Source organism: Sinocyclocheilus rhinocerous, unplaced genomic scaffold (assembly GCF_001515625.1).
Source record: "Sinocyclocheilus rhinocerous isolate Xijiao unplaced genomic scaffold, SAMN03320098_v1.1 scaffold1214, whole genome shotgun sequence".
NCBI classification, from domain to species: Eukaryota; Metazoa; Chordata; class Actinopteri; order Cypriniformes; family Cyprinidae; genus Sinocyclocheilus; species Sinocyclocheilus rhinocerous.
In genome coordinates this window covers 822385-836707 of record NW_015627891.1, presented here as the reverse complement: position 1 = coordinate 836707, position 14323 = coordinate 822385, and the positions used below count along the sequence as shown (strand labels likewise).

The 14323-nt window shown below is 36.3% G+C and overlaps 1 protein-coding gene across 1 annotated transcript in view; it reads left to right on the top strand.

Annotated features, from left to right (window-relative positions):
• The window catches only part of eys (eyes shut homolog), a 213990-nt gene that overhangs the window by 21851 nt on the left and 177816 nt on the right, over positions 1-14323 (top strand). Inside the window, exons 5-12 of the mRNA XM_016548212.1 lie at positions 536-651; positions 2690-2804; positions 4395-4554; positions 7497-7601; positions 9475-9614; positions 11045-11208; positions 12556-12809; positions 13280-13384. Coding sequence (XP_016403698.1) covers positions 536-651; positions 2690-2804; positions 4395-4554; positions 7497-7601; positions 9475-9614; positions 11045-11208; positions 12556-12809; positions 13280-13384 — 1159 coding nt within the window. The remainder of the gene's footprint in view (positions 1-535; positions 652-2689; positions 2805-4394; positions 4555-7496; positions 7602-9474; positions 9615-11044; positions 11209-12555; positions 12810-13279; positions 13385-14323) is intronic.

Here is a 14323-nt window from a genome sequence, read left to right as displayed (position 1 = left end):
GCACATATCAGACAGATGAAGCTGCTGAGAGCTCAAGAGCAAACAACAATCTGGCAAAGTACAAGACACACACAAGAGGAATAAGTAGGGCAATCAATGAGCAGGATAACGAGCAGTGGCAGGTGAGGCAAATTGACTAATAAAATGAAACGAGGGGGCGGGGCCAAGACATGACAAATGAAGGAACACATAACAAACAAAACAGAAGCCATGTGCTAGATGCACATGACAACCATAAACACAAACAAACAGACAAAGCCAGGCCGATCAGCCCGGGGTCCTGACAGTTTGTTTACGGCTGAATTATATAGCCAGTTACTGTGTTTGGCTTTCAAATGAGTGGAAATGTGAGTTTGCAGATCCCTTGGGACAAGCTCCAGCTCTGGCCAAACCCCAGTACTATTTTGATGGAAAAATGTAAAATGATGCAGATATAACGGTGTTCCATCTCACCAGTATGTGATTAGATTTCAGCATGTTTCTCTACTTGACACGCAACTAACCGTCCTTGGGGTGGTCTTTTTCTTCTATGCAGAATTCCACATGTATCTGCGTAGGCCCGGAATGCTCGGAGCAGGCAGAGGTGTGTGGCACTTTGCCCTGTCTCAACGGTGGCATCTGTGTAGTTCAGAATGGCCAGTATCATTGCAGGTAAGAAGCTCAGGTCAGCAGGGTTGGCATTACTGATCAAGGCATTTTTATTATCATTTCTATTATTATTATCATTTCATTTTATTGTTAATGAATCTTTAGTGCATGTTAGTTCAGTGTCAGAGTTGTGGTGGTCTGTTTTCATGTCCATGTTGTGCTCTTATTTTGAAGTTTGATATCTTGCTCTTATCTGCGTTTATGGTTTGTTCCCTTCATTGATCCGAAGTGTATGTTGTTTAGTCTTGTTAACCTATTTGTCTTGTGTGTGTTTGACTTTATGCGATTCTGCACAGACCAATCTACATACGACTTGTACCAGTGCATGTTGATTAAAAATTTTGTCTGATGTCAGACAGTGCCACTTGCACGTTACAGTGCTTCACTAGAGCGGCTGTGCAAGCTCTGATGATGACACGGCTATTTCACGATTGGCCAGGCTCAGTGATGACAACGATAGAGTGCGTTTCATGTTTATTCTGACACCTTCAGCTTCCCAAATGCTCACAAATCAGTGTTTTTATAACAGTAGAATATTTTTATCTTGTACTCTTAATGCTGTATTTTTTACAGTATTTTGTGTTTATCAAAATAAAACTGATAAAAATATAGACCCCACTTTAGTGGTATTCAAATACCAAATTGCTGAACTATATTCTTTTATATACAGGTGCTATTTCTGGTTGCTTCTAACGACTAAAATACCTGGGGTGTATTCCAGAAAGCACGGTTAACTTACCGTCAGCTAAACCCTGAACTTTCGGTTGATTAACCCCAAACCTTGCTTACTCGAGGTATGTGGTTCCAAAAACGCATCCAGGTGTAAGTTCATTCAACTCAGAGTATGTTCCTGGTGAAGTGGTCAAGACATTCTCAACAGAGCGACGAATCGACGAGTCACTATGGACACACTTTCTTGTTGGTCATGTAATGTTGGTTTCTTTACAGAAGTAAATAGGCAGTGAACAGGATTTCACATTGATTTTTATATTGTCTTGTGTGACCTTACATGTCTAGAGGCCTGCAAACTAGAAAACTAACCAGTCAGCATTCATTCTGAAATTCTCCTTCTGAATCATTTTGTGCCTTTGGGTTTGATGACATGTCTTTGAAGGCACGGTTTTGGAAGGATTGTGTACAGTATAGTACCTTTTCATAGTTTGTTAATCAAAGGTATTCATTTAACATGAATTTGATAAATTGCTTTGTGATGAAATTTTGAACTGCTGAATATCATGTATGCTGTGATTGTGTATTTTTCCTTGGTATATGATTTTACTGGCCAGAAATAGGAATAAAGTCTATAGACAGTGAAATGTTCATTAAATTTCCATTGGTAAAGTTTAATATTCAGCCTGTGACAGCTTTTTAATTACTTCCTGCTGATAATGAGGGAATCCACTACAGTTTCGGCTGCTTTATGAGTTCTTCCAGTCCTTGGGGGGTTCATAGCTATGTCTTCTCTTGCTCCTGCTCATCTTTCTAATTTTTATTAGCAAAGATCACTTGAATCAATACATTTGATGGCCCCTCTGACTAAATGACAAACGAAAGATAAGATAGGGATTGAAAGGGGAAAAATGAATTAAAAATTGAGCATGACTAGACGATGATAGAGTGTGTAAAGAGAAGGAGAGATAAAAGTGAAAGCAGCTGGTCACCTGGGAGTCTGTGTTAATAATTTAGTGATTTTGCCTTTGTGTGACAGAATAAGATCGCTGAAGTCTTATCACAGCAGAAGGAAGGCCAAGATCTGACTAAGGCCAAAGAAACAAGAGGATATTCTCTATTTATGAAGCATGTGTGCCAGAGGTTGAACATTTAACAGGCATTCTTGTCATGTGTTTGCTTAAAGGATCTTTTAATACTCCACAAATGTCACCAAGGAGCATAATGGTCATTATGAGAGACCTGTAACATCTAAAAACAGCAGGAAAGTGCCTGCGTTTCATCCCATCATCACTGATTGTTACTCTGGGTCATTTTTACTCTTAGAAGTCTATTTTTATATGTGGCTAAAGTTAATGTCATATTCTTGTAGATGCCGACAAGGTTTTTCCGGAAAGAACTGTGAAGAAATAATTGACTTCTGCAAGCTGCTCAATATTAACTGCCTGAATGAGGGATTGTGTCTCAGCCTAGTTGGAGGATATAATGTAAGTAACCTAATTTTTGGAATGGTTAATTTGTACAATAAAATACATTAAAAATTAATTTCAGATAGCATACATTTCTTATATTGCTCCGTTATAGAGAAGCTAAATCAGAAACCTTAGAAGATTAGAAGAGGTAATGTATATGCTTTGTAAATGCAGGAAATGTTAAAAGTTGGGGGAGAAATGCTTTCTATATATACAGTATATTACATATACATATACAATATTTGCATTGTCATTTTGGGTAGGAAATCAAAGGAACACAATCTGACTATACTTTAGTCAGATTGTGTTCCTTTGATTTCCTACCCAAAATGACAATGAAACATCCCAACAAAAATCTCTCCCCATTTCAGTGGCTAATGCATGTCTATTAATTTATAACAGTTCTCAGTCTTTCAGTCACATTATAGTATCCTTGATTTATGCTTGTGTCTCAAGGTTTCAGCCATCCTCTTCTATTTCAATATCATCTTTCTGTCACTCCCATCAACAGATCTGCTCTTTGAGTGATGTGTCTCAGTTATACACTGTCGATTGATGCAGTCGCATCTGTTTTTGTTATGAAGTGCTCTAGAATATGTGCTTCACATAAATTGATTTACTTGAAGTGCAATTTGTTAAACTATAAAATTGAATGTTCATACATGGGGATCTGTCACAGTCATGTATGAACATAAATGCTGTTTTGATAATGGAAAAACACTTTTGAAGCAATGAATGACCTATGATTGATCCTGCATTAATCAGAATAAATGTTTATTTTACAGGTATAAAAAGCATAAAATGAGGCCTGAAAAAAATATATACATTCTCAAAAATTAAGGAAAATAAATAGTTTTTGAGTATGTCAGCATTAACTTTGAAAGATGAAGTAAAAGTTTTCTATTTTATGTTACAGTGAGCTGATAACATTCTGGGAACCTCAAAATGTGTTCTTGAAGACTTTATGGCTGATATATATGACTTTACTTAAAATAACCTGGGAAAACTGCACAGATACTGTTGTGCATTGGAATTTTAAAGCACTCTTTCTCTGCAGAAGTTTCTGTGATGTATGTAAACATTGGTTATTATAAGAGCAGATTTGGTTAGTGTGCTGTTTGGAGACATCTGGTTGTTTAATTACTAATCACTGTCATCCTTAATTAAAACTTTGACATAGTCCAGGAAACAGGCCACATTTCTTCATTAGTAAATTGGTGAAGAATATGTAGGTCATCAGCAACATTTTTCTTCTTAAATGTCCTTTTTCCCCTCCTTATACTTCTTAAACTCTAATATGCTATATAATTGCCTTCTGAGTAATGATTCTTAGAATTGCCAAGGGCTTAATTAGCTAGGAATTCTGATTTCAGGATATTTAGTACAAATTAATTTGTAGACAGCAACATAGGGGATTGGAAAATGGAATTACCTTTTCATCAAAGCTTGAATGCAAGTTTAACCAAGCTATAAGAATAATAGCAGGGAATTGTATATGTTCTTTATTTAATACATTATTGTACTGTATATGCATTTAGTGTTTTGCTGATAGATTGAATATCTAATAATTCAGGTTAATTACTAAAACATCTTTCCCCCCCACAGTGTCTCTGTGCACCAGGATGGACGGGGGAGTTTTGTCAGTACTTGGATAATGCATGCTTAGCCTATCCAAACAGATGCTTGAACGGAGCTACTTGCATCAGTATGAGTCAGCCAACTGCACCCCCGCACTATATGTGCACCTGTCTCCCTGGATACACAGGTTAAAAGAAAACTATATCAACAAACTCCAGAATATGTTATCCTGATTTATGTTTGAGTTTGCACAGAGTTTGGCAGCAGAAGCTTTTTAAAGCCACACTCAGATTGTTTTTTTTTTCTACAGTAGGGTTGGAGAGGATAATTATTGTCACGTTTACATGCAGTGTCGGAGATTGCATAGAACAAAAATTGTTTTCTTATATATCAGCTATATCCGTAGAATTCTGAATATTAAATATAAAATATATCTGTCATCCACCATATGTGTTATTCTGGTGACATTTTTGAGAAAGTTACATGCCACACAGACTTGAGGACTTCAGGACTGAATTTAAAGTCCATTTGAATCCCAATAAAAAGATTGGATTTGAAATAAGGTAGCAACCTGGATACAAAATTAGATTTTGAATGAAAAGAAACTTCTAAAAATATTATTATTTTTTATATATATGTTAGGTTAATTTCCCAGATTACTCTACTGTACCGAAACCTCTTCAAAATAGAGCCAAGCACTGATGTATAACCAGTGCATTTATATGTTGATATCAATATTTATTTTTTTTGTAAACAATGTGAGCATTTAGTGGTAATGGTTGACAAAATTTAAATCTATTTAGATGCATGTTGTTTTTTCTGACAATATTGAACATTGCAATCTGTAGAGAGGAAAACTTTCTACCTATCAGAAAAAAATAGGCATATTTAGTCCAAATTAATAGTGTAATTATGTTTTGTTACAAAATTTGTGTTAGTCCCATTCTTGGAATCACAGTTCAGTAAATTACTCTTCTTGTCATTCAACATTCTGTGGGGCATGGCCAGTTCTATTCAAATTCCAACTCATGAATTTGAATAGGAGCCAGTTCAGAATTTTGCCCTAGCCTGAATAACACAGTTTCATGCCCAACATCTATATCATCTGCTGTAATGTGACTCAGAGTGTGTGTTCCACCGAGACAAGTCCCACTGCCCTGAGGCATCTCTTTACCGTAACTCATCTTTGCACATTGCCCTCCTAACTGGATTATTCTGTAATTTGGTTCATCATGTCTGCTAAATGAAGGGCAAATAGAGGTTAGAGAACACTTAATCAGTAAATCTAACTGGGAAATCAAGATCTTTCATTAGCTTGGCCACCAGCGCATGAGCACAGAATGAACTATTTGCCTAAACAACCCAGAAACAAATAAACAAACAAGACAAATGATTTACTGGATTTCATCAGCCATGACGTGTTGATCTCAGTGGCATGCGTTGCGGTTCAATGCTCTTGCATAGGAAAATGTGACGTAGTGTTTTATAGGCACTTTACATGAATTATAGATCATCTACATTTCATGACACCTATAAACCGTAACATGTTATGAAGCCGTATTATTTGAAAAATGCCTTCCCTGAGAGATTTCGTTTAGTACTACACAGTAGATCTCGTATTTTCAACGTGATAATCGCCAGTGCTTCTGTGTCCTTGTTATCACCTCTCAGTTTCCTTGATGGCTCTATTTCCCATCTAAGCAGATGAAGAAATCTATCTTTCCACATCCCAAGTGTCAGCAACAAGAGGCACCTGACAATTTCTGCCTCTGTGAGCTGTATAATGGATTAGAATACTATTTGGAGAAAACATGTCACAGCTCAAACCTCAATGTTTTATTTAGATATCTCGATGATGCTAACGATATCCCCATCGATTAATGACCCCAGAGACTTAAAAACGATCGTCCCTGTCCCATTTCTCACCACGGTATTGCCAGAAGGCCATTGTGAAATGTCAAGTGCTTTCATTATGATCTTCCTCGAAAAAGTCAGACACATGTTGAGGGAAGATAATGTGACTTCTCCCACAGCAGAGAAAAGCATTAAAAGCATTGGTGAAGCAGATTTTGCACTGGATAAGACTTTCTAATATTTATTTTTCTACAGGTTGCCTTGCTTTTTCCATGCAAAGATTTGACTGATTTGATTCCATGTTACGTTACTTATGTAACTGTGCGTGGATGAACAACATTAATAGAGATCTGCCAGTGAGTTGGGAAAATGACCTTAAGAACAGTTCTTGGGTTGCTGCTGGATACTAACTGCTCTAAATATGAACTGCCATAACACCCACAAAAATCTGAGATTCAGTGCCATATGCCCTATTTATGAAGTTGCCTGAGGTCAACCTAAAGATGCAGCTTAATTTGTAATGTGCTGCAATTTGTAATCTTCAAGAAACATAAATAAATCATACACAAATTATATAAGCATATTATTTTTTCCCTGTGGAACAAACAGGACAATTTGGAATGTAAAAAGTAGCTTTATTGATTGGCATAATTTTATTTTTATTTCAGTTTTAGTAATCTTAATTACATTCATTTTCACATTCATCTTATTTTCATATTTATTTTTAATAACAATTTAGCTTTATTTCAGTTTTTAAAAAAAACATTTTTTAATAGTTGTAATTTTAGTTAAAAATAACTACACGGAAATTCATGCAGGTTCAAAATGCATGATATGAGGATGAGTTGATACAATTTTACAATTTTTTTAGGGTGAACTATTTCTTTAGTCTGACATCCTTTTTCTGTGCCTCCTCACTTCTTTTTAATTGCTTTTATTCTACACAAAAGTTGAGTCACACTTATATACTGTCTCTCTCTGGCATCTCTCAAAGTTCCATATGTTGCATCATTTTGCATACTGTCTGTCTGCATTAACTGTCTGAACTGTGACTCAGTAAATGGCAGTCTGAACTGTTGCTAAATACTTTCAGAATGTAAAACACGATTTGGCCTCTCTTCTCTCTGACGTGCACCAAACAGTGAGCCATAGGGGGGGGAAAGTTTCCAAATTTGCTTCTAAATCCCAAATGTCAAAAGTGGAGTCAATATCTTCAGGGGAGACGGAGCGTAAAAGCTTAACTAACACTCCATTCACACCCCTGTCTTCCTGCAGGACGCTACTGTGAGGCTGAAGTAAATGAGTGCGATTCCAGTCCCTGTCAGCACCAGGGAACATGCACTGACTTTGTTGGATACTACAAATGTGCCTGTCCTTCAGGTATGAGTTTCTCTTACTCCTGAGAATGTTTTTTTTTTTTTTTGACTGTGCCACAAATCCCCACCGTGCCAGCACCAGTGGCTCTGACTGACAGCTGAGCAAATCACTCCCATTCTCACACTGCCAGAGCTCATTAGTACTGCAGAATTGTGTCAATATTGTGTTATGAAATGCTCTTCCCTTTTGAGGCCACTGCATTGATATGGTTCCCTCACGTAATTGTTGGTTCTGCTCACTCTTTCTGAGGCATGATTTGCATTCACTGATGCAACCTGATGGCTCACCCTAGAGATTGGCACTGGCGGGGTTACAAGCATGCTTTTCAGCCAGCTGCTCCCTTCCGCTCGATGAGTAGATGACCCAGAGTCCCAAACGCCCCCTCCCTAAACCTGCCCATGCGTGCTCGCCGCTCAGAGAATGAGATGCAAAAGAGAGAATCATCTGAATAACTCCTCATAAAAAGATTGAAGATGTTTTCTTTTTAAAAAGTAAAAAAGCTTGACTTGGCTATTGTGAAATAGTGGACATAATTTAGCAAAGATTATTGACTCAAAGTATGTAAAATTAAGTTGAAGTTAGAGTCAAATATAAAATACTTAAAGGGTATAGTTCACTCCAAAAATGATGTCATTATTGTCGTTATTTCTCACATGAAACTGTAAGACTTTTTTCTGTGGGTATTTTGAAGAGGGTTGGTAAGCAAACAGTTTGAGGCATTTCTCAAAAAATCTTTTATGTTCCACAGAAGAAAAAAAAGTCATTCAGGTTTGTAACAGCATGAGGGAGAGAAAATGGTTTAATGGCATTATAAATCAAAATTTTCCCTTTTCAATTCAATTCAATTTCAATTCAAGTTTATTTGTACAGCGCTTTTCACGATACAAATTGTTGTTTAGCTCTTCCTGTCCTATAGTTGTAAAGCACTGCAGTTTATCTTTTGGTGCGATGAATGAAGCTGAAGTATTATACTTTTTGAATTGGAACATGAGGCATTCCAGTTTGTTTGTTTTTTATTATTTAATTGAATTATTACTTAGGTTGGTGTTGTTGTAAACAATGATTGCAAAATTATAAAATATTTAAAAAATAAAAACTGCTGGATGAAACAGAGCAGAGTGGAACAGAATGTAGGGGTCTCAATGTTTTTCAAAGTTGAGTTGTTTTTAACTGAATGTGTAAATAGACCAAGAAATAAAGTCTTAGTTTTTTTAAAGTTATAAATGTAGTCATTTTAAAACCTTTTCTGAAAGCCTGTTAAAAGTATTAAAGCCAAAAAATAAAGTAAAAAAGACATAAATTCACTAGTTGACCTCTCTAATCGACTGTAGTCGACCATCCTTCCTGACCTATCCTTAATTTTCATAAGTGTGATCTTCCTGCTTAAACCTCTATGTGAATGCATTTTTAAATTATTGGTTTTCATTATGTAAACCAAATGCAAGAAAGCCAAAAAAATTATCTCTCTCCAAAAGCCCTTGTACAAACTAGCCTGGCCTCTTTCTGACCTTTACAATTTTGTTCTTTTCACTTGGGCTGACTGGCTTTTGGGCTTTGAATAGGCTTTCAAAAATTGATTGCCGTTTTCTTTTACTTTCTTTTTTCCTAGAAACAAAGAGGGAAAAAAAGAAAGAAATTTGATTTCCAGCTTGCTTCATGTTCATTGATTGACCTTATTGATTGAGGCACAATGACATGAGGAATATATGCGGTGCGTTCTCAAAGGCATTAACAAGAGCAAAGGCGTTTTAATCTTGTTTAATCTTTTAAATTCTGTTTTTGCACAAGGTTCTTTTAGATCCCAATCAAGGAAGCAGCGATGGTGAAGTCCAAGTGTTTCTTCAGATTGGTTTGTGTTTCTCACCTCCCTTTCCAGGATACACTGGGGTTGACTGTGAGGTTGACATAAATGCCTGTGCGCTTCCAAATGTCACCTGTCCCCCTGGAACGTTCTGTGTGGATTTGCCAGGTGACCAGCTCCATATATGTCACACTCAATGCCCTCGCTATCTACAGGTAGGTCAGAAGGGTTCAGGCCCCACTAGCCCCCTATACAATACACTAGTTACAATAACACTAATGTTTAGAACAGGGGGGTTTTCTCCGAAGAGGCAGTGTCTCCTCAAAATATTGGATGAGAAAAAAATGTGTAGTACAAAAATAAAACAATGCCAATATTACAAAATATAACATTAAAAAGTGTATAAATCCCTCATATTTCTAAAGAAACACTGTACAACAGCAACACCAGCAGGTAAAGTTACAACGGGAGTCCGCGTCTCTCTCGCCTCCTCTGAGCCCATTGAGTTTTAACAGACTCCCTAAAGTGTGCAGTGAGTTTGGTGAGGGGTAATTGAGAATGAATGGGGGAAAGTCATGTTAGAGGAGGCAATGCCTCCATCGCAATATGATTGGATATGACTAGTTATGATTGGCTGTGATTGATTCATGCGATAAATCCCGCCTCTTGTGCTTGGGCATGTTCACGAATCAGTCTGAATGAACAACATAATGGCGCTAATGGGAAGACTAATATAAAAAAGTAAGTAAACAACTCACACACTTAGATATAACCACTTTGTTACATCAAAATAAGACTTAAAATGGCATGAAAACAATGCTCTGTGGGAATTTTTAGTGAGTAATTATCTTGGTGAAATGTAAAGTAAATCTCCATGTCCGTGACCAATATTTACCGAGCTTTGATGACTGATGATCAGATAGAAAAAAAAAAAGAAAAAAAAAAACTTGATGGGATTCATACTTGGCTTTAATAAATAGAATATTGATTACATTGTTAATGTAAAAACATAAAATAGAATTTGTTTATTTTTCTTTCTGGTAGTGTAAGAAATGTTTAATTAACCAAGAAAATGCGACTGGGACATGAATTTACATTTGATTAAAAAAAACATAGACAAAAACGTAGTTTTACTTCCAGTCAACTAAATTAATTTACATTAGACCAGTGACAAGACAGAAAAAGAAATTTGAGTCAGTATAAACAGTTCTTTAGAGTAACGACAAGGCATATGCATATAAGGCATATTTTTCGATGCATGAACTCATTCAAAATGCATACACCACCCTCTTCCATGTTCCACTTGAAAAGAGCAGGTTAAAAAAATTATGTTCTTAGCAAGCTATATTCTTTTGAAGATGTGAAACTGTTTGCATGCTTTGTCACTGAACAATATCACCAATGGCAAATTGCATGTCCCTTTTGAACATGTTTGATCATTTGGATTTGCTTTACTTGTGTTGATAATCACCTTCACCACTAATGTAAATGGCAATTAAAATGCATTACCTTTCCTTCATTAACCAGCATGTTTTATTTAACACCAGGACCAAGTTTTTCTGTTTACAAAAGACCAGAATTACCTTTACACACATATTTAAATGAAGGATTGTTCAGGAATAATGGTTGATTTTCATTTTGACAGCCATGTGCCAATGGAGGACATTGTGTCCTTAACAACATCACCAGTTACAGTTGTGTTTGTGCACCTGGATGGACTGGGCCGACCTGCTTGGTCAACATGAATGAGTGTGTCCAGCACAGGTGTCAGAACAGAGCCACCTGCATGGATGAGGTTGGTGGGTACAGGTGAGTCTGGGTGAAAAAGTTTTTTTTTGTTTTTGTTTTTGTTTTTTGTTTTTCTACTTAACGCAAGGTTTATTTAGAGTACAGCAAATGCTTTGCTTAGAAATTAAGTGTATTCAAATGTAATTCAGTTTTTTTTATTTTCATACAAAGATAATTGTAATTAAGTGAAATGCATTTAAAATGTCATTATAAATATTAGCATGAACTCAAATGCAAATAAAATAAATGCACAAATAAAAAATAAATTCTGTAATTATTTACTCATGTCAGTAATTATTTACCCTCATGTCGTTCCATGTTGTATGCATTGTTTCTCTGCTGAACAAAACCTGAACAGATTCATTTTTTTCCATACACCAACAGTTTGTAGTGACCATGGTCTGTCAAGCTCTAAAAAGGACACAAACGGACATCCTAAAAGTAGTCCATATGACTCATGCTCTATGTTTCAAGGCTTCTGTTAACTTTGTGTTATGAACAGGGCAAAATGTAGTCATTATTTGGTGATAACCCTCACCTGTGCTGCTGCTCTCAAATAAATATGGCACCTGCTGCTGGTTAAATGTCAATAGAATCTAACATGAGCTTGGTATCGCTGAAGGCGTTCCCCTAGCGTTTTCCGACGCAGCGTCTCGTTCCCTCGGGGAACCATGGTTACATACGTAACCTGGGACGGTTTTCCAGTGTCTTGTAACCAAATGTCATTGCAGCAAAGTTCTGCCCTAGGCCATAAATTTGATTTCCAATCCGCAGCGGAGGTAATAATCTCTATAATTCTGTTTTAATTTTTATTTTATTTTTTGCACAAAACTGGTATAGTTTTAAAATCAAGTTGTGCCGACAACTTTTATCGTTCTTTTATAGTGCCTTTTTTGAGTTTGACAGCCTGTGGTCACTATGTATGGAAAAAAAAATCAGTGTAAAGATTATTTTTTTTTAAAAAACATATTTTTTGTTTCATAGATACAATAGAAGCATAGGGATTTGGAATGACATGGGGGGTGGGGGATAAGAAAATTTTAATTATCCCCTTAATAATAGCATGTTGTTGTCCTATTGTGTTTTTTTTTCCAAAAAAGAGTGATTGGGGTGAATTTGTCCATTTTAAACAGGATGCTTCTCTCAGTATAAAATTAAAATTGATATCCTGTTCAGTTTCAGTTGAAGTTTACTGTCTCATTCTAGAATTAAACCACCCATAGCTGTTAAAACAAATAGCATGTTCCTGTGATAGAAAGCAAAGCAAATTACATTGTCCTCCCCCATGACTCAGCCATTTATTTTCATACCATGTCTGGCTGTTTTGTTTGCGATCCCATTAAGAGATACTGTTTTATGCATTCCAAGTTGCCTTTGCGGTCACGGATATACTGGAGTCCACTGCGAACTTGACATTGACTTCTGCTCTGGGCATCAGTGTTCAGAACACGCCTTCTGTCTGGACCAACAGCACAACTACACCTGTCACTGCATGCTGGGATATGAGGGAACGTTCTGTGAGCTTGAGACAGATGAATGCAAAAGTGCACCATGCACCAACGGTGCCACTTGCATTGATTTGGTGGCAGGTTACCAATGCCTGTGTGCTCCAGGATTTAAGGGTAAGCTAAATGTTTTACTCAGTGGTACTACTGAGGCGGGAAACCATCTCTGGGCTTTTGATGGGCATTGACTTTCAATATCTTACATTGGTGAATTACTCATGATTAAAAAGGAAATGTGTCTAATTAGTCTAATTGTGATCCATTATTTGAAAATATTTAAATTAAAATCTTTATAATTAATTTTTTATATTTATATGAAGGTTATAAGCAAACTTTCATTTATCCAGGCTTCTTTCTAATATTTAATGACCTCTTTTAATTTTCTAAATAATTCTTAATAAAATAATGATTACGATTTTTCTTTAAACTAATACCTTGTTTTACTTGGAAATATGTTACATTACAGAAAGCAAACATGTTGCAAATGGTTATTTATACTGACTTCAAAAAATGATCACAGAGGTCTAACATGATATGATACAGGCATTTTCTTATCTATTTTGCTTGTGTTAATGTCCATCATGCAGGTCGAACATGCTCCAAGAATATGAATGAGTGCTGGTCCAGACCCTGCCTTAATGGGGGCACCTGCATTGATATGGTCAATGACTACATTTGTATCTGTCCACTTGGTAAGTAAAGTCCAGCACTCTGTTCCAAAACAACAGATGCATCCTGAGCTGAAAGCAGTTGTGCTACACCACGTATGATTTAAAGAATTTGATGTATAGTAAACGTTATGTTGAAAAATGTCATTGTTCTTGGGAAGGAGCCACAGGTCCATATAGGAAATTATTCCCCAGGAAACATTTAGACTTTAGTGAAGCCCTTATCTCCACAGCTCACATACATCTGTAGATGTGAACCTTTATTGGGTCCCAAGAAACATGTCCTGTGTGACTCATGCTCCCTGTTTTCTAGATAACCTTCCAGCCCAAGTGGAAGAGAATCCATCAGTGTAAATTTTCTAGTGTTTATTAAAACGGCCTCCCTTTAATTGTCTTAAACATGATGGTGACAGAAAACAGACCTCCATCTTGTCAGGACAGGTCTCATTAGAGGGCACGATACTTACGGGAGATGGTATGGTGTTGGAGGCCTTGATCAGGTTAAAACCTTAAAATTAATTTAGATTTCAGAATTTAACGTTCGAGATTGAATCTCAAAATAATACGTTATGGGAAGTCATTTTCGAAGTCCTTTTCTCAGGAAACAGTGCCTGAAAATCTCAGCATTGATTTGAAAATCAAATTGTATTTTCCCACCTTAGGCCTAAATTACCACAGCTGTGACTTCCATATATATAAATATATTATATTATATTATATTATTATATTATAGAATACAAATGTATATAAACATACTACTTGAATTTCAAGTATATTTTTAATACATTAAATACTACGTCTTTTTCACCTGGGTAAATAAAGAAAAGGTATATATGTGTGTGTGTTGTGTACTGTGTGTATGGTGTAGTTTTGCAAGTCAGCCAGGCCCATTGGCACCTGGCACCGGGGGGGTCATTTACTTCTCTTTGGAAACTGTTTGAAGTCAGATGGGGAGATGATAGC